Genomic DNA, 18,336 nt, shown 5'->3' with positions numbered 1-18,336 from the left:
AGAAAGTTTTTCTGGACTAGATTTTGAAAAATGGGTACTAAAACGAAAAACATAAAGTCAAGTGGCTTGTTGGTACCCTCATATTACTTGTAAACATAAAGGATATTTAACCTAGTGGGAGTTAATTGGTAAATTAATTTATAAATTATATTCCAAAAACTTAAGAGAAAAATAGCTTGGTTCCTAGTGGTAGTATTTCAGGTATGAAATTGGATAGGTGGAAATCTGCTTTCATCAGTGAAATCATAATGAAATATTGTAGGAAAGGGTAGTAAATATGTGAAAGAAAATTATGTAAGACTTGGTGTTTTGTGATGATAAAAAGATTAGAGCTAGAGAGTAACAAAATTGAATGTGTGGAGAGTGTTGAGCTTATGTAATCTTGACAACAGTAATACTATTAATGGAAATAGAAAAGATGTGAAAGAAAACTGATATTTTCATATGTTGTGACATAGTGTTGGGCTATCTTTGTGTTAATGTACAGCCAGCGCTGGAGATAGACTACTTGGAAAGGCTAGTTGTAGAGAGAAAGAACTATGCTCTTCCATGTAGAACACTGTCTTACTCACCGAGACAGAGGTTTAACCGTTTAGAAGTACAGTTGACCCTTGAACAACATTGGCTTGAGCTGTGCAGGTCCACTTATGTGCAGATTTTTTCAGTCATAAATACTACAGTGTACTACCCTAGAATCTGTGGGTGGTTGAATCCATACAGTGCAGACTGTTGGGATAGAGAAACTGCATATGCAGGGCTGCTATAAGTTATATGTGGATTTTTTGTGCAGAGGGTTGGCAGCCCTAATCTCCTTCATTGTCTGAGGGTCAACCCTTGAACATGTTTAGCAGAATGGGGAAGAGATTAGTCTCTAGAAAGTGTGTTGCAAAGACAGTATGCTATTACTGTGTCAGAGAGGCCAGAGGAAGAGAATAAATTTCAAGAAGGACTTGATTAACAGTTTTACTTCCTCAGAGAAATCAGAATATGGGTAAACAAAATAAGTGTTAAATTTGAAAATGAGTTTCTTTATTTTGGTAATATATTTTTCTTTTGGTGAATGTTAGAATTCCTCAAAATCTCCTTTATATGTGTACTGGTTTTATCAAGCCAGTTAACAGTTTTCTTTTTTATATTAACTTATTTATCTTGGAGCCATTTATTCTAAATAGCTATTTTTAATTTATATGTGATAATGTTAAAGTAAATATTTAGAAATTATCTTTTAAAGTAATTTGATACCTGGACCATTGGAGTGTGATTTTCCCCTTAAGATATATTATTTATTTACACTTAACTATAGTAGTAGTAGTAGACTTCCCTGGTGGCTCAGACGGTAAAGTGTCTGTCTACAATGCGGGAGACCAGGGTTCAATCCCTGGTTCGGAAAGATCCCCTGGAGAAGGAAATGGCAATCCACTCTAGTACTATTGCCTGGAAAATCCCATGGATAGAGGAGCCTGGTAGGGTACAGTCCATGGGGTTGCAAAGAGTCGGACACGACTGAGTGACTTCACTTTCATAGTAGTAGTTAGAAGGTGACCAAAGCATATTTTGATCATAGGTATGACAGTGTCTGTCTCCAGTATCTCATGCATATTCTTAATTAAGTTTATTCTTTTCTGGGTTGATAAACTTTAAAGTTTCTTTAAACATAAGGAAGGGCTTTCTGCAGGTGAAAGTGAAAGTGAAGTTGCTCAGTCGTGTCCGACTCTTTGCGACCCCATAGCCTGTAACCTACCATAGACTGTAGGCTACAGGCTTCTCCATCCAAGGGATTTTCCAGGCAAGAGTACTAGAGTGGATTGCCATTTCCTTCTCCATTTCTACAGGTAATTCTTAGCATAAATTTAGTTTCTCAGCTATTTGATTCTTGGGATATGAGTCTGTCTCATAAAAGTATTAGGGTATTTTTAAAAATTCATAATTTTAAATTGAGTATTTTCTAGGTGAGATACTTGTTCTCTTCTAATCAATAGTATAGTTTTAAAAATGATATATTTTAAAGTGAAAATGTTAGTTGCTCAGTTGTGTCTGACTCTTTGGAACCCCGTGGACTGGAGCCTGCCAGGCTCCTCTGTCCATGGGATTTTCCAGGCAAGAAAACTGGAGTGGATTGCCATTTCCTTCTCCAGGGGATCTTCTCGACCCAGGAATCGAACCCGGGTCTCCTGCATTGCAGGCATATTCTTTTCCAACTGAGCAATGAGGGAAGTACTAGAGTGGGTAGCCATTCACTTCTACAGGGCATCTTCCCAACCCGGGGGTCGAACCTGGGTCTCCTGCATTGCAGGTGGATTGTTTACCATCTGAGCCACCCAAAAATTGACCCTGGTCATAGACTTGGGGTAATTCCATTAAGAAGATGATTCTGCCTAAGAAAGCCCATGTTTTAACCATCCTGATTGAGTTCCTTAGGAATTCATACTTCTTATATTCATCTCTGTAGGTGTTCCTCACAGTTGATGTAACCTAGACCCTGTAATGTTAGTCTGCATCCTGGTGCTTTTAGCGTACCTCATTTCCAGATTATCCAGTTCTTCCAAAAGGCTTCTTGAAAATTAGGTGTAAAGGACTTTAGAATTGGGTAGAACTCTAGTGATCATTTAAATGATCTCTGTCGTTTCCCAGAGATACTAAGTGATGAACCCATTACTAGAGGAGAGGTCTTTTCATTCTTGGGCCTCACTCTTCTGTCTCCTTTAAATTTCATCTTTCTGCTTCACAAGAATTGTGTTAGAAGTTCTGGAGTGTAGTTTGCCTTGAAAAGAGTATTAGTATTCTTCGTTAAGGGCTTCCTGTTAACTCAGTGGTAAGAATCCACCTATCCATGCAGGAGACTCGGAATTGATCCCTGGGGCAGGATGATCCTCTGGAGAAGTAAATGGCAACTCACCCATTCCAGTATTCTTGCCTGGGAAATCCCATGGACAGAGGAGCATGGAGGGCTACCGTCCAGGAATTGCAAAAGGGTCGGACACAACTTAGCAACTAAAACAACAACATTCTTCATCAAATATGACAGTTTTGTCATCATCAGAGCTCTTAATTCATAAGTTTTTATATCGATTTAATTTTTTCCAAGTTGAATATAAGCCTCTAACAAGATTGTGCTGCTCCTTTCTTGAAAATATTTCTAGAATTCTTCAGTCAGTATGAGAATTTTCCTACAAAGGAGTCATTTTAACTTCTGGTCTTTTCAACTTTTACTTTAAAAAAGAACAAAATATCCTTATCATAGTTACTGAATATATTTTTCTATTTTTTTTCAACTCCTATTCTTTAAGTTTTTGCATTAATAAGTAAACATTGTCTCATTGATTTTCTCAGCTTTCTTTATTGTGATTTAATAAGTATAAGTTTTATTGTGTGGTCTTTGTTTACATATGTCCCATAGTGTGTAGCAAACATGCTTGATATTATGCGGGGAATAGCTGAAGCTATATTATGCATCAACTGTACTTCAATTAAAAAATATATTTAAGAAATAAAGTTAATGAACCTATCATAAAATTAAATGCTCAATAGGAGAGTAAGTCAACATAACATTTAATATTATGTATAACTTATTCTAGTACTTATGATCATGCTCTAATAAGTTTAAAAACAGCAAAGGAAAAAAACCACCAAATTTTCAAAATAAGTAAAGTTTGAAAGTGAAGTCACTCAGTCGTTTCCGACTCTTTGCGACCCCATGGACTATAGAATCCGGGTCTCCCGCATTGCAGGCAGACGTTGTGGCTCAGATGGTAAAGCGTCTGCCTGCAATGCGGGAGGCCCGGGTTCGATCCCTGTGTTGGGAAGATCTCCTGGAGAAGGAAATGGCAACCCACTCCAGTATTCTTGCCTGGAGAATCCCACGGATGGAGGAGCCTGGTAGGCTATAGTCCATGGGGTCGCAAAGAGTCGGCAACGACTGAGTGACTTCACTTTCAGACTTTACTTATTTTGAAAATTTGGTGGTTTTTTTCCTTTGCTGTTTTTAAACTTATTAGAGCATGATTATAAGTACTAGAATAAGTTATACGTAATATTAAATGTTATGTTGACTTACTCTCCTATTGAGCATTTAATTTTATGATAGGTTCATTAACTTTATTTCTTAAATATATTTTTTAATTGAAGTACAGTTGATGCATAATATAGCTTCATTTAACTTTATAGCTTTAATATGAATAGAAAGGATACTTATTTTCTTCCATTTGATTTTTGAATGTAGGTCTCATTGATTTCTAGTTAAACATGCATATTCAAACACTGCCTTTATTATTAAATTTTTTCTTTTAAGTATTCTTAATCATACACATTCTGACCCTGGTTTAAGAAGAATCTGAAAAAAATTTCTTTTCAGAGAGAAGTATTGAATTATTTTTTGTGGTTGGCATAATCATAGTATAAATCATAAAAATAGCTAGGGTCTATTTAGTTATATAGGTGTGTGTGTGTGCACTCCATCATGTCCAACTCTTTTGCGAGCCCATGGACTGTAGCCTGCCAGGCTCCTTTATCAGTGGAATTTCCCAGGCAAGAATACTGGAGTGGTTCGCCATTTCCTCCTCAGAGATTCTTCCAGACCCAGGGATCAAACCCACATCTCTTTTGTCTCCTGCATTGGCAGGTGGATTCCTTAACCACGGTACCACCTGGGAAAGCCCTATTTAATTATTTAGGAAAATATTTTACTACTTTGTATCAACTAGAAAGCCTAGACTGCATTTTGTAGTTAGGACTGTTTATTATCTGAGGACCTTTTCCTAAAGATGAATTCGGCATTTTAAATAAGATGATGATGGGCACCTTTTCTAATTGGTTTGTAAGTAGAGCAAATCTATTTTCTTTAATGACTAGTTAATCCAAATAATGTACTTTGGAAATACAATTTCATATTCTCCATAACTCTGGAGTTATACAGATGGCTTATACCCAAGAAAATCAGTACCATTGTGCCATATTCACAATGGCATGTGTTACTGTATAAGAAAACAGTGATCTTCAATAGGATTGCTATTTTTTTCTTTCCTTTTTTGAAAATTCACCTCTCCCAAATATTCTTTTAGAGATATTCTGCTAACTGTAAACATTGGTAGATAGCACGGATATAGGGTTGATTAATCCTCGTGACAACTTCCCTCCAAACACCCCAAGAGGAAAATGTAGAGCAGGATTGCCTAAATGTTATATAAAGGATGCTATACTTAGGAGTGTCTGTCAGATATCCGTTAGCATTGCTGAGTCAGACTTGCAGATCTTTTCCTTCCTCTGTTCTACTGCATACTTACAATGGGAAGCATTTATTATGTAAGATTTATAGAGTAGTTGGGGTTTTTGGTTTGTTTTCTTTTTGTCTTTTATGAAATTTTGAGGGAATTGAGGCAAAAAAAAAATCACAGCACATGATCAAGACAGTTTTAATTCTTCGGTCTTGATTTTCTTATGTAAAATTCTATTTGGAGGTAAACTTTTGTTTGTGTGATTAGTTATTCATTTATAACAGTTCCTGTAACATTTGATTTCCCTAAACAGCACTGAAAAATAGAGCTGTAAATCCAGACATTTACACTTGTAGCCTTTCATGTTGTAGAAAATACAAAGCTGTCTGGCTACTAACACACTTAGGTTGATTTGGAGAAGTAGTTCTTCTCTTTCTCAGTTTTGAATAGTTTTTAAAGGAGAGTTGGAATCAGTTCCTTCCTCTGTTACCTTATCCTCCAGGATTCTTCACAACCACGAAATGATCCTGTTTTACTCATTCATTTTCTTGCTTTCATGTATATCTTTTAGTGTATTAGACATAGATTGTTTCACCACGTTTCTTTCGTGTGATTAAATTTTAAGGAAAGTTATTGCTTTTCCATTATTATCACTGTTTAAAATAGCATTAGTAAGCACCAGTGTCCTCATTCCTTCTTTTCAACAAGCCAGAGGAAAAACCAGTTTTCTTTATGAGGTAAACCTGTTTGTTGTACTATGGAAACTTCTTAGGCAGAGCCCTTCCTTTTAGAACATTTTCTCTTTTGACCAGAATGCAAACTTGCCTCGAGAAGTCAACTATTCTTCTGTGAGAAGTCAACTATTCTTCTGAGTTTTAATTTCACTCTGTACTTGGTGAACTATACATTCATCCCTATGCCATATTTTTAACACTACAGAAGGTTACCACTTCTCTCTTTTCCAAGCATTTACTGGGATTTTGGGATATTACTAATAAAACTCAATTTGTTCTAGATCAGTGGATACCGGAACAGAGAGGAGGTATTTCTTACCTGATAATGTGTGTGTGTTCCGATTCTGCTAATCCAGAAATCCAGTCACATTTGTTGAAAATCATCCTTAGTTGTTATTTGTTAGGGAGTCAACTCCCTATTTTAGTTGTTTTCTGAAATTCAGTCCCTAGATGTGCTTTAGATAGGGTAGAATTTTTACTCTTTCAGAACACTGCTAAAGAAGTTTTCAACTGGAACATAGTCTGAAGAAGCACTGAGAGCAAAAAATTCAGAGTGGTGATTGGCCACCTCTGTTTGATTGACAGGTTGCAGGGAGAAACCCATTCGTTCTGGATTAATGGAACTGGAAAACAGAAAACAATTATCAGGTAAAAAAAACCTTTTCTTTAACCTTTGAAATTCACCATTTAAAAAATGAGTCAGACCATCAAGGGAATTTATTACCAAAAAGAAAAATTTCGTGTCTTGTGAGCAGTGATCTCTGGCTATTACTTCAAGAGTTACAAAAATCACTACAGTTACTCCACATTGTCAGCCTTTGCTGAAACAGCTTGATTAAATACAGATAAGATGGACTGTAAGGTGCAATTACATTTTAAATCTGGGTTAAAGACATGAAGCAGAATTCTATGGGTGGGGGAGAATGGTGGTGTTCTATTTCCTGACTTGTGTCTGGTCTATGGATAAAGCTAATACATTGGTTTTCAAGGCTTTTAATCTGGCACTTTTCATGAATATTCACAAATTTTGTACTATACTGTGTTTTATCTTTACTTCAATAGGATATATACTTATATATCTTTTACCATAGAATTTTAGTAACAATAGTCACCAATCAGTTTTTTATATTTTAATGGCAGTTTTCTGATTGTTGGTTAAATATATTTCAGATTGAAGGCCAAGGACATGGTGCAGTATTTGACTGCAAATGCTCTCCTGATGGTCAGCATTTTGCATGCACAGACTCTCATGGACATCTTTTAATTTTTGGCTTTGGCTCCAGTAGCAAATATGACAAGGTAGAGTATGATGATGCCTCTATACATCTGCTCCTTATAATCGTTTGTTTGTTTGCTTTTAAGTCCATAGATGTATAGGGGTTATATTTCATGGAGGGAAGTTATAATTTTTATTTTTCAGAAAAAATGACTTTTTACTTAGCCAGCTAGAACAATCTAGATAGCAGTTCTTAGGTTGGAGTATATAAGATATATCTTTTGTGTGTGTGTGTGTGTATATATATATATATATGGGAGATGTTCATAGAGGGATTTGTTGAAATTATGTAAAATGTTTTACTTATGTGGATAATACGCATTTATCTGGGTACAATTCTGTGGCTTTTATGTGGTTCTCAAAAAAATGTATGGCCTACTTTGATGGTAGCTAATTTTTAAAAAATATTGAAGATCCTATCTGAGATTAGTGACTAAAAGATTTAAATTGTTTATTTGTGGTAGAGTTGTTTAAAGTGTTATAATAAAAATGGAAGTTCAGGTTTAAGAAGTTCCAAATTAAATGATAAAATTTTGAAGTTAGATGTCCTAGGTATGAATTTTTATTTCAGAAATTTTAGAGATGTTAGTTTTTAATATTATTATATAAACCATGCTTACTGTATACTTATGGATTTTCTTAAATTGTATTAGTTTGGTTTCATTGAAGAGTTTAATTCAAAGAATAAATTGATTTTTCATTGTAAAATACTAAATCAAATGACCATACAGAAATTTTAGAGATGTTAGTTTTTAATATTACTTTATAAACCATGCTTACTGTATACTTAGGGGTTTTCTTAAATTATATTAGTTTGGTTTCATTGAAGAGTTTAATTCAAAGAATAAATTGATTTTTCATTGTAAAAATACTAAATGACCATATGTAGTCATTTTAAAAACAAGATAAATCATGGTAGCTCTGGAAAAGTAAAGGTACTGTTGAAAGATTTATGCTTGGATTTAATTTTACCATCTAATTTCAAATGATGATACTTTAAATGTTTTTTATGAATACAATCTCTTCCTGTTCAAGGGAAAATTCATAGTATCTACTTTTCTAATCATAAAATTTAATGCAGAAAGTACAGATACAGATTTATTTACAATTCTAGAAAATATTATTCTTTTATATTGTTCAATACCATGATTTATATTTAAAATTTGCCTTCCATTAGAAATCTATAATGATAAAATTTTCTTTGTCCAATCTTTTATGGGTCTTTCTTGTTATAGATTGCAGATCAGATGTTCTTTCATAGTGATTATCGGCCCCTTATTCGTGATGCCAACAATTTTGTGTTAGATGAACAGACTCAGCAAGCACCTCATCTCATGCCACCGCCTTTTTTGGTTGATGTTGATGGTAATCCTCATCCATCAAGATATCAGAGATTAGTTCCTGGTCGTGAAAATTGCAGGGAGGAGCAGCTCATCCCTCAAATGGGGGTAACTTCCTCAGGTAAATGATCATTTGAATAGACATCCAAATTTTCCTTTTGAAATCTTTTAAAATGGCTAATTGGGTAGAAAGAACTTTGTTTTAATTGTTTTGAACAAATAATAAGTAAAATGATTTTTTATATTATTTTAAAAGTTCTTTGAATGATACTTAAGTATTGTAAGACAGTTAAGGAACACTGGAGGTTTAATTAGTTTGGGGGGCTGTATCTATTTATAACTTTCTGGGGACTAATAGAGTAAATCTGTATTTGGTATGGGATGAGTCAGTTCATTTATTCATGTGGCAGCATACATTGTAAATCTCCTCTGTCCCTGACACTTGCTAAGCTGTGGTATTCAGTAATGAATTAAACAAATGCATTCCTTGTTCTTATGGAGTGAGATAGGTTTGTAAACAGTTATAAACAAATCTATAGTTAATCATGATGAATGTTATTACGGCGAATAATATAGTGTGGTGTGAGAGCAAATAAGACTAGATAGCCTATTCACATTGAAGATTGTTTTAAGAAGTGATCAACTTTTGAAAGTTTAAAAGCAAGATAGGAATGAAAAGTGTTTGGAGGGTGAAAGTTAACATTAGTTGAAGATTCGAGTGGCAGTTGATGATTTTCTCATCACTTTCCTTATGTTGACAATAAGAAATTTGTTGAATGAAGCGGTAAAGGTTTTTGAGAAAGTGGGTTATCAGGTTTGCCTTTTTTTAAAAGAAGATCTAAGATTAAATCCTTGTTTTGCCACTTAACTGGATATATGACTTTGAACAGTTATTTTGGTTTTCACTTTATAATACCACTAATTCCACTTTAGATACCACTTTATAGGTATTATTAGTTCTACTTTATAGACAAAGTGGAATTAATAATACCTATGGACTTGTGATATTATAAGGATTTTGAGTACCTGAATCATAGTAAACACTTAGTAAAAGTTACATCATTGTTGTTATTTTTAATAAGTTAAATTTGAAGGGGGTATGTTTCTTTTTTTTTCTTCTTTTTTTTCCTCTCTCTCCCTTATCATTTACAGTTATTCATTTTACGTCTTTTATCCAAGCAAAATTTGTGTTTAATTCTGGACTCAAAGTGAGGTTGATGAATGAAATGGTTTGAAGTATCCTTAGTATTTTTGTGATTTACATAGGACTGAATCAAGTTTTAAGTCAGCAAGCAAACCAGGAGATCAGCCCACTGGACAGTATGATTCAAAGACTACAGCAGGAGCAAGACCTGAGACGTTCTGGTGAAGCAGCTATCAGTAATACCAGCCGTTTAAGTAGAGGTAAGGAGGGACTATTTTAAATGCAATATTTAAAAAATTAAAACAGTCTAAACCTACAACACTAGAGAAACAATTTAACAAATATAGTAAATCCATGATATGAACTATTTGACTGCCAAAATAAGCATAATCATGCTTTTGAAGAATATTTAATGACCTAAGAATGTGTTCATAATATAAGGTTTCAAACTATGGACAGTGAGTTTTTTAATAGGTATATTCTTACAAATTTCTTGTAATGAACATGTTTAACTTAGAAAAATGTTAAAAATAAATTTCTTCAAATAAAGTTCTTGAATAAATTTCTTTGAGAGTAGAATACATTCAAAGCCACATTCTTGAACATCTCACCACCCTTATTGTTGTATATTACTAAATGTTAGAGAAAATTTAAAGCAGATTTATGAACTATAAATGTCCTTGGGTTTGTCTGTTTTTGCTTCTTACCTGGTTTTCCCCAAAACATACAGTGGGCATTTTTTAAAAACAATGATTTTACATCTTTGGAGATAGTCAGTAGTTATGATTCATTAACTTACCTGGTCAACTAAATAACCTTATTTTGTTTTCATTAAACTTTGCTTGTGGTTTAGTTCTTGATGTTGTAACTTGATTATTTGCCAAAGTATGAAGTTTCATGTGAAAGATAGTATGGATTTTTTTTCTCCTGGTATTTTTTTGGTTTGTTTGTTTCCTGTTACAAGCTAATGGAGAAATATCTCTAAATAGAGCTTTCTATGTTAATTTTTGCTCTTAGGCTCTACAAGTTCTACCTCAGAGGTTCATTCACCACCTAATGTAGGACTAAGACGTAGTGGTCAAATCGAAGGTGTACGGCAGATGCACAGTAATGCACCAAGAAGTGAAATAGCCACAGAGCGGGATCTTGTAGCTTGGAGTCGAAGGGTGGTAGTACCTGAGCTATCATCTGGTGTAGCCAGGTAAGGGGAGTTACGAATTTTGATGTACCACAGTTGTTTGTATTCGTTTTGAGTTGGTCTTCAGAGTACCTTTCCAGCTCTAATTTGTCTTAAATTTATCTGAAAAGAGCTAATGTTTTAAGCTATTCATGACTCTGGAGAAAAGTTAAATTTCAGTAAATGTCCCTTCCTAGGATGTTTCAAGTAAATGACACTTAAGAGGGTAGGAGTTGTTAAAGTGAATGGGGGAATTATAAATTTGGCTTGAACAAATACATGAGATTTTACTGAGTAGCATATTTGAACTTTAGTTTGTCTTGCTTAATTGTATCTTAAAACACATTTCATAAAGTTTGTTATAACTGAATTTTTTATGGATTTTACTAATCATTCACACCATGTCATTCACATGGAAAGTGAAAATACATTATTTATTGATAGGTTATTATTGATTTCTTTTTATATATTGAAAAATACACGTGTGTGTGCTCAGTGGCTTCAGTGTCTGACTCTTGCCACCCTATGGGCTATAGCCCACCAGGCTCCTCTTGTCTATATTTTTAAGGCAATACTGGAGTGGGTTGCTATTCCCTCCTCCAGGAGATTGCCCCAACCCAGGACTCAAACCCATGTCTACTGCATCTCCTGCGCTGGCAGGCGAGCTCCTTACCAGCTGAGCCCCTGGGGAAGCCCATTTAAAAGTATGCATGTAAAACTGAAAAGTATTGATTTAATGTAATCCTATTCTCAAGGTCATTGCTGTGAGAGAAGTTTATATCCAATTCCTTTTGATTCTTTAGTAATGAAATACTCATGAATGAGGTCCATTTGAACCCCAACTAATACTTAAACTGTATATTCTAATACTGTACTTTAATAAAAAAAGGACCAAATATGATTTTAGGATTATCTAGTTCTTAAGAGAGTAATTGTATAGTTAAAATATTTTTAATCTGATTATGCTTTCTTGATTGGATGATACTTCAAATTTGTTTTAAGTTTTAGGATTATATACCTGAAGTTTAAATTGGAACCATAATTTTATCTGATGACAAACCCACTCAGATGTTCTTATTAAAAATTAACTCTTAGTGTATTTTTAGTTATATTCATGTCTACTTGTTAATTATAATGTTAAGGTTTGAATGGGGTACAGTGAGTAACACCCATCATTTTAAAAACAGATCTGACTATTTGAAAAATAACTCAGAAGAATAAAATAGGAAATTAGAATATTACTTCTATTATTGATACAGCTGTGAAGAACATAACTTTTATCTGCATGAATGTTTGCTTCCTTATACTGAACTTCACTACAGATAGCACTGGGCCACGGTATTTCTCTCCATGTGAGGCAGTGGTTTGCTTCTTTCAAATGCAAAGCAGAATGTATACATTACAAACAGGCATAGAACTGGGCCATTCTAAAATGGATTTTCCTTCTAGAGCATCCTAGTGAAATTGGTTCACTCTTCCTACCACCAGCAACGCATGCCAAACAGTGCAGCCCCTCTGGAGCAGTTGGGTGTTTCCATAGAAGCCTAGACTATCACAAGATCCCTTGATTGCACTCTTGGGAACTGACCCCAAAGAAATTAAACTTATTTTAACCCCAAAACCTCTACACAAATGTATAGCAGCTTTATTCCCAATAGCCCAAACCTAGGAATACCCAAGATGTCCTTCACTGAGTGTATAATCAAGCAAACTACAGTATATCCACACCATAGAATACGACTTCATTAAACAGAACCAGCCTGTTGGTACAAATCTTGATTGAGTCTTGAGGGCTTTATGCTGAGAATGCAGTATTCCATTTAGGGACTCCTCTTGACATGTCAAAAGTATATAGAGAGAACAGACTGGTGGTTGCTAGACACTGTGGGGAGCAGAGGCTGAGGAGGGAAAAGTAAGGTGGATGTGATCATTAGCAGGGCACTCAAGGGAGCTTTGTGGTAATGAAAATGTTCTGTATCTTGACTGGGGCAATGGATACAGAAACCTGCACGTGTGATAAACTTGGATAGAACTAAATACAGACACACACACAAGTAGAATAAAACTGGGTGATTCTGAATATCAGTGGGTTGTATTCAATATCCAGATCCAAGTTATGATGTTGTACTATAATTTTAGAAGATACCACCTTTGAAGGGCACTGGGTAGAGGATACAAAGAACCTCTCTGTATTATTTCTTAGAACTGTGTGTAAATGTACAATTATCTCAATACAAAGTTTAATTGAAAAAAAGAACAAATGAAATTAAATCCAAGGCTGTTCTTTTCACAAGATTTAAGTTCATTCATTTCCATTCAGAATTCCAGCCAGCTGCATTAGAGGTTCTGCAGTTAAGTATGAAATGACAGCATTAATTCACCCTAGTAATACAATATCAACATTATAGGGCACTTCCCCAAGTTTGAATATTAACTTCCTTCCAACCGTGTTAACTCCAGGGAAAAATTAAAGTTCAGAGATTAAATACCCTTGCAGTTCCAAAACTTTGAAGTTTTAAGGAATTAAAATTCTAAAAAAATTCTCTTGTCCTTCTGAGTTCAGGTTCTATGAAATTTAACTTCACAGTCTGTTCCTCAAATTCAGCTTGATCCCTAGATAGAGTTGAAGTGTTTTCAGTGACGAGGCCTGACCTTCCTTTCATCGGAGAGAATGCAGTTCTTTCAGGGCTTCCGGAGTAACAGTAGATCTCCCTCAAAGATCTGTTGTGCCTCTGCTTGTTTGTTTGTTTGTAGATTCCAACTATCTCTGTGACACATTAAGATTGTCACAGCATAAGCCCAACACTGTCATAATTAAATTCTGTTTGTAGATTTCGACTATCTCGGTGACACATTAAGATTGTCACAGCATAAGCCCAACACTGTCATAATTAAATTGTTTGTAATGTTTGACAGTGTTCCTAGATCCTAAACCTTTATTTGCCAATGAGCATAGCAGAAATGGCAGTATCAGGTTGAAGTGGACAGATTGTCTCTTTCCTTCTGGAAAGACGTCCAGTCACTTAACACTAAATGTCCAGAACTCACAGTCTCTGAATTGAAGCTCAGAAATCTTTATCACATCCCCAATATGAAAAGAAAACATTGATGCCTGACATTGCCTTTGGGGAGAAATTGGTTACAAAAATTATAGATTAGGATATGTGGCTTTGAATTCTCTTTCAGTAGGCAAGAAGAATGGAGAACTGCAAAGGGCGAAGAAGAAATAAAGACTTACAGATCAGAAGAGAAAAGAAAACACTTGACAGCTCCGAAAGAGAATAAAATGCCCACTGTCTCAAAGGTAAATAGTGATTACTTTGATGTTTAGTATTTGCTTCTTTAATATAACGACCATGTAAAGGTGGTTTTGTAATTGAAGATGTAAACATTATAGATAGGCTATTTAACTAATGAAATAAAGTTAACATAGTTAATTCTCAGTTATCTTTAGATTATCTTTGAATCTTTATACATGTCATACTTTCTAGTGTACATATGTCTCAAATTCCAATTGTAATATGCCTGTTAAATCCAATAAATTTATACCTTAACCCTAAGCAAGGTCTGTTTTTAGTTTTGCCTTTGGTGGCACACTCTAAAACAGTGTTTTGGTTTAAATTTTTGTCTTTTTTTTTTTTTAACTCTTCCGCATCAGTTTGTTATTGCAGATAATTGTCAGCTATGCTGCTATAAATAATAGTTCTCATTTTCTCCATTAAGAGAGGTAAATTGTCCCTCCTAGTTTGCCCTGTTGGTTTTTTTGTCATCCTACTGTGGAAAAAATTTTCAGTCCAGTGGATTTCAGTTGGTTATGCCCTAATCTGGGGGAGAGATGGACTTAACTGCTGGAGTGTCAAAGGATGACTGGTCTCTTGACCCAGCTTTGTATTCCATCCTCTTATCTGAGCTCCTCAGATGTTCTGAAGTAGTCTCCTTTATTATAACTCTCTCTTCTGTTTTGTAACCCTTCACAGAACTCAAGTAGTCCTTGCCACTTTATGTTTTCCTGTAGGTAAGAGTATCCTACCTTGGCAACAGTAGGACCCCGCCCTGCTAGGATTTCTGTTAGTATAATTTGAAATAATTTTTTCTTTTTTAAGTTTTTTGTTGGTTGCGGTGGTGGTTGTTTTCATGGTGGCCAGAAAGCATGCCTATTTTTAGTTTCCTTTTTCTGACTCCAAAGATGTGGGGACATGAATTCGTATAATGATTGTGAGCTATTGCTACCACTGTTATGGATAGGATATGGTAATATCTATAAAGTTAAAAGGATGTGCTTATCTTTTAATAGTGGTTCTTCAGAGACTTTTTTAGAAAGGAAAGGATTGATGTGAATGTATGTATGTATCTGTGCATGCAGACACTTATTGTCTCTGGTGGCAAACACTGAAATAACTTCAGTGTCTATTGGCAGAAGAAAGGTAGGATGTCATGGCATATATACATGGAATATTATACAGTTGTTTTTTTTTTTTTAAAGAAGTTAGAGTTCACTCCATTGCTGTGGAGAAATACTCATGATGTATTTGTTTAGTGAAAGAAAGCAAGTGTAACAGTAATATTTATAACATGACCTCATTTTTGTTTTTCACATTTTATGAGAATGGAGAAAGGTTTGAAAGCACTTACCATGTGACTAATAACATTGATAATCACAGATGTACACATTGTGAGATGCTACCTTACACCTCAGAGTTGCATTAATTTTTTCCCTCTAATAATAGAGGGTACTGACTGTATAGGGGAGTTGTATAAGTTAATGCAGAAAAACTGTTTAGAAAGCAGTTAGAAAGTTGATTTTGACAATAAGTATGGATGTGAGAGTTGGACTGTAAAGGAAGCTGAGCACCGAAGAATTGATGCTTTTGAACTGTGGTGTTGGAAAAGACTTGAGACTCCCTTGGACTGCAAGGAGATCCAACCAGTCCATCCTAAATGAGATCAGTCCTGGGTGTTCATTGGAAGGACTGATGGCTGAAGCTGAAACTCCAATACTTTGGCCACCTGATGTGAAGAGCTGACTCATTTGAAAAGACCCTGATGCTGGGAAAGATTGAGAGCAGGTGGAGAAGGGGACGACAACAGGATGAGATGGTTGGATACATCACCGACTCGATGGGCATGAGTTTCGGTGGACTCCGGGAGTTGGTGATGGACAGGGAGGCCTGGTGTGCTGCGGTTCATGGGGTTGCAAACAGTCAGACAAGACTGAGCGACTGAACTGAACGTGGTCCCCAAATGAGAGTGTCTCAAAAATGTTTTTCTTAAATATTTATTTCCCTTTAGGGAAATGTATTTCTCTCTGATTTAAAAGCCTTGGTAGGTGGTCAAGGTCTGGTATGATGCCCTCTGTGTTGGGAACTGAAGCTTTTCAAATTTTTCTGATTTTCTTGTGTGTGAATTTGACTTCTGGCCTCAAGATAGCAGCATTTTCATATAAGGCTGCAGGAGGGAGGGCGATTTCATTAAGGAAGGTGCAGAAGGTGCACATGCTCTCCTGATGACGGTTTTTTGAACTTGTTCTGCAGCGCTGTACCAGATAGCCCATTGGCCAGAATTTAGTCACTTGAAAGTCGGACAGTGAAAATTTCATTTTCTGTGCAAGAGGGAGGGGAACAGATGTTGGTTGACAGCAGGCTTTTTCCTCTGCATTAGATATGTCATGTTCTTTGACTTGGAATTTATCCTAAAGAAGTAAGAATTGTGGATAAAGCTTTATAAAATGAAATGAAAAGCATTTTTAATGAAATAGTTTTGAGTAGGTAAATAATATTTATGTTAAATGAAAGAAGCAAGATCCACTACATTTTTAACAATAAGTTACTCAAAGCATATGAGATAAAGTTGAGCATCATTTCCTTTTTTATAGCTTTCACATATTTTCACAGAACTACAGAAAGTGAAAAGTGAAAGTGAAGTCGCTCAGTCGTGTCCGACTCTTTGCGACCTGTGGACTGTAGCCCACCAGGCTCCTCTGTCCATGGGGTTCTCCAGGCGAGAGTGCTGGAGTGGGTACAGAAGTACAGGATCCTTCAGTAATTCTTTAGAGAGAATCTGAGTGGAGAAATGGTGAATGTTAGCATGAGAAGATGTGTTTGATTTCACTTGGCTCTCACAAGTAATAGCCCCAACACGAGTAGAGCCACAGTGCTGGAAAGACCTGACAAGACCAGTTGTGGGGAGAGCTGCAAAGTGGAAGGGATGGAGTGGCAGGGGTGCCTGGACTTGGGTTTGCAGTGTCACCAGTCTTGAGGTATACACCTATCCCCCCATGCATATATACAGATGCTTTTTTTAGAAGATGGAGCAAGACCTAGATTAGTTTTTCTTTTTCCTTCCCTTTGAAAATGCCACCCAGCACACTTGAGAAACCAGAGTCAATCATATTCAGATACTCAAAATAGCATATTATTCTGAGAGAGAGAAGAGACGATATTGGAAGCATGATATAGCAACAAGCTGTTTTGGGGAGTGTTCTGTTGGAGAAATTAGGGTGAAACCTGTTGTCCTTGAAATGGAGAATTCGGTGGATGAGTTGAATAGAAAACACTGAAAAATGAATTAGTAAGCTGGAATATGAAGTTGAAGAACTCTTCCAGAATGTATCAACAAGGGATAAAATAATGGAGAGAATGAGGGAAATGTGAGAACCATATATATATATATATATGTTTTTGTAAATGTTGTGTTGTATACACACATACATACACACTAGAAGTACGTAGTAATAAAGCTTTATTTAGTAAGAGTCTTTGAAGAAGAGAAAGACATACAGAGGAAGCAAAGAGTTGACAAAAATAATGAACCAAAATTTCTAGAGTTAATCTCCAAGCAAATGCATAGTATGCCAACTAAAATAAAGAAAAAATAATGTAAAATATAAAACCTCAGGTGAGCATATTATAATGAGATTTGAAAACATCTAAAAGGAAATATCCTGAAAATTTCTGGAGAGAATAAGAGAATTACCTTAAAATAACCATGAACTTGACCGATGTTAGGTTTTGTTTGGTGTTAACAAAGTGGGTTCCACTGAGCACCCTACAGCAAGGAGAGTTAAGAAGGCATTAAGGAATTGATTCACATTAAGAAAACTGTCTGCAACCCCAACACAGTAGTGTTTGTGCCAGTTTCTTATTGGAATGGTGACAACATGGTGGACACAAGTGCTAATAACATGTCTTGGTTCAAGGGTTGGAAAGTCACCTGTAATGAAGTGAAGCTTAAAGCTCTGAATGGCATCCGGCCACCAACTTGTGTGACTGACAAGCCCTTGGTGCCTGCCCCTCCAGGTAGAACTGGACCTGTCCCTGTGGGCCAGAGACTGGGGTTCTCAAATCTGGCATGTGGTCAGCTTTGCTCCAGTTGTCATTAGAACTAAAGTGGAAAAAGGGAAAAAAAAAAGGTCTGTTGAAGTGCGCTTAAAGCCTTGAGTGAAGCTTTTCTGAGGAC

At 35.6% G+C, this 18,336-nt stretch overlaps 1 protein-coding gene across 1 annotated transcript in view; it reads left to right on the top strand.

Moving 5' to 3' along the window:
• Positions 1–18,336, top strand: part of LOC120862909 (pleckstrin homology domain interacting protein) — a 124,433-nt gene that overhangs the window by 61,439 nt on the left and 44,658 nt on the right. The window contains exons 15-19 of the mRNA XM_040239072.1: positions 7,115–7,243; positions 8,456–8,681; positions 9,827–9,964; positions 10,722–10,905; positions 14,068–14,185. Coding sequence (XP_040095006.1) covers positions 7,115–7,243; positions 8,456–8,681; positions 9,827–9,964; positions 10,722–10,905; positions 14,068–14,185 — 795 coding nt within the window. The remainder of the gene's footprint in view (positions 1–7,114; positions 7,244–8,455; positions 8,682–9,826; positions 9,965–10,721; positions 10,906–14,067; positions 14,186–18,336) is intronic.

Source organism: Oryx dammah, unplaced genomic scaffold (genome assembly GCF_014754425.2).
Source record: "Oryx dammah isolate SB20612 unplaced genomic scaffold, SCBI_Odam_1.1 HiC_scaffold_4, whole genome shotgun sequence".
NCBI classification, from domain to species: Eukaryota; Metazoa; Chordata; class Mammalia; order Artiodactyla; family Bovidae; genus Oryx; species Oryx dammah.
Note: the sequence above shows the minus strand (reverse complement) of the source record. Positions and strands in the feature narration are given on the sequence as shown.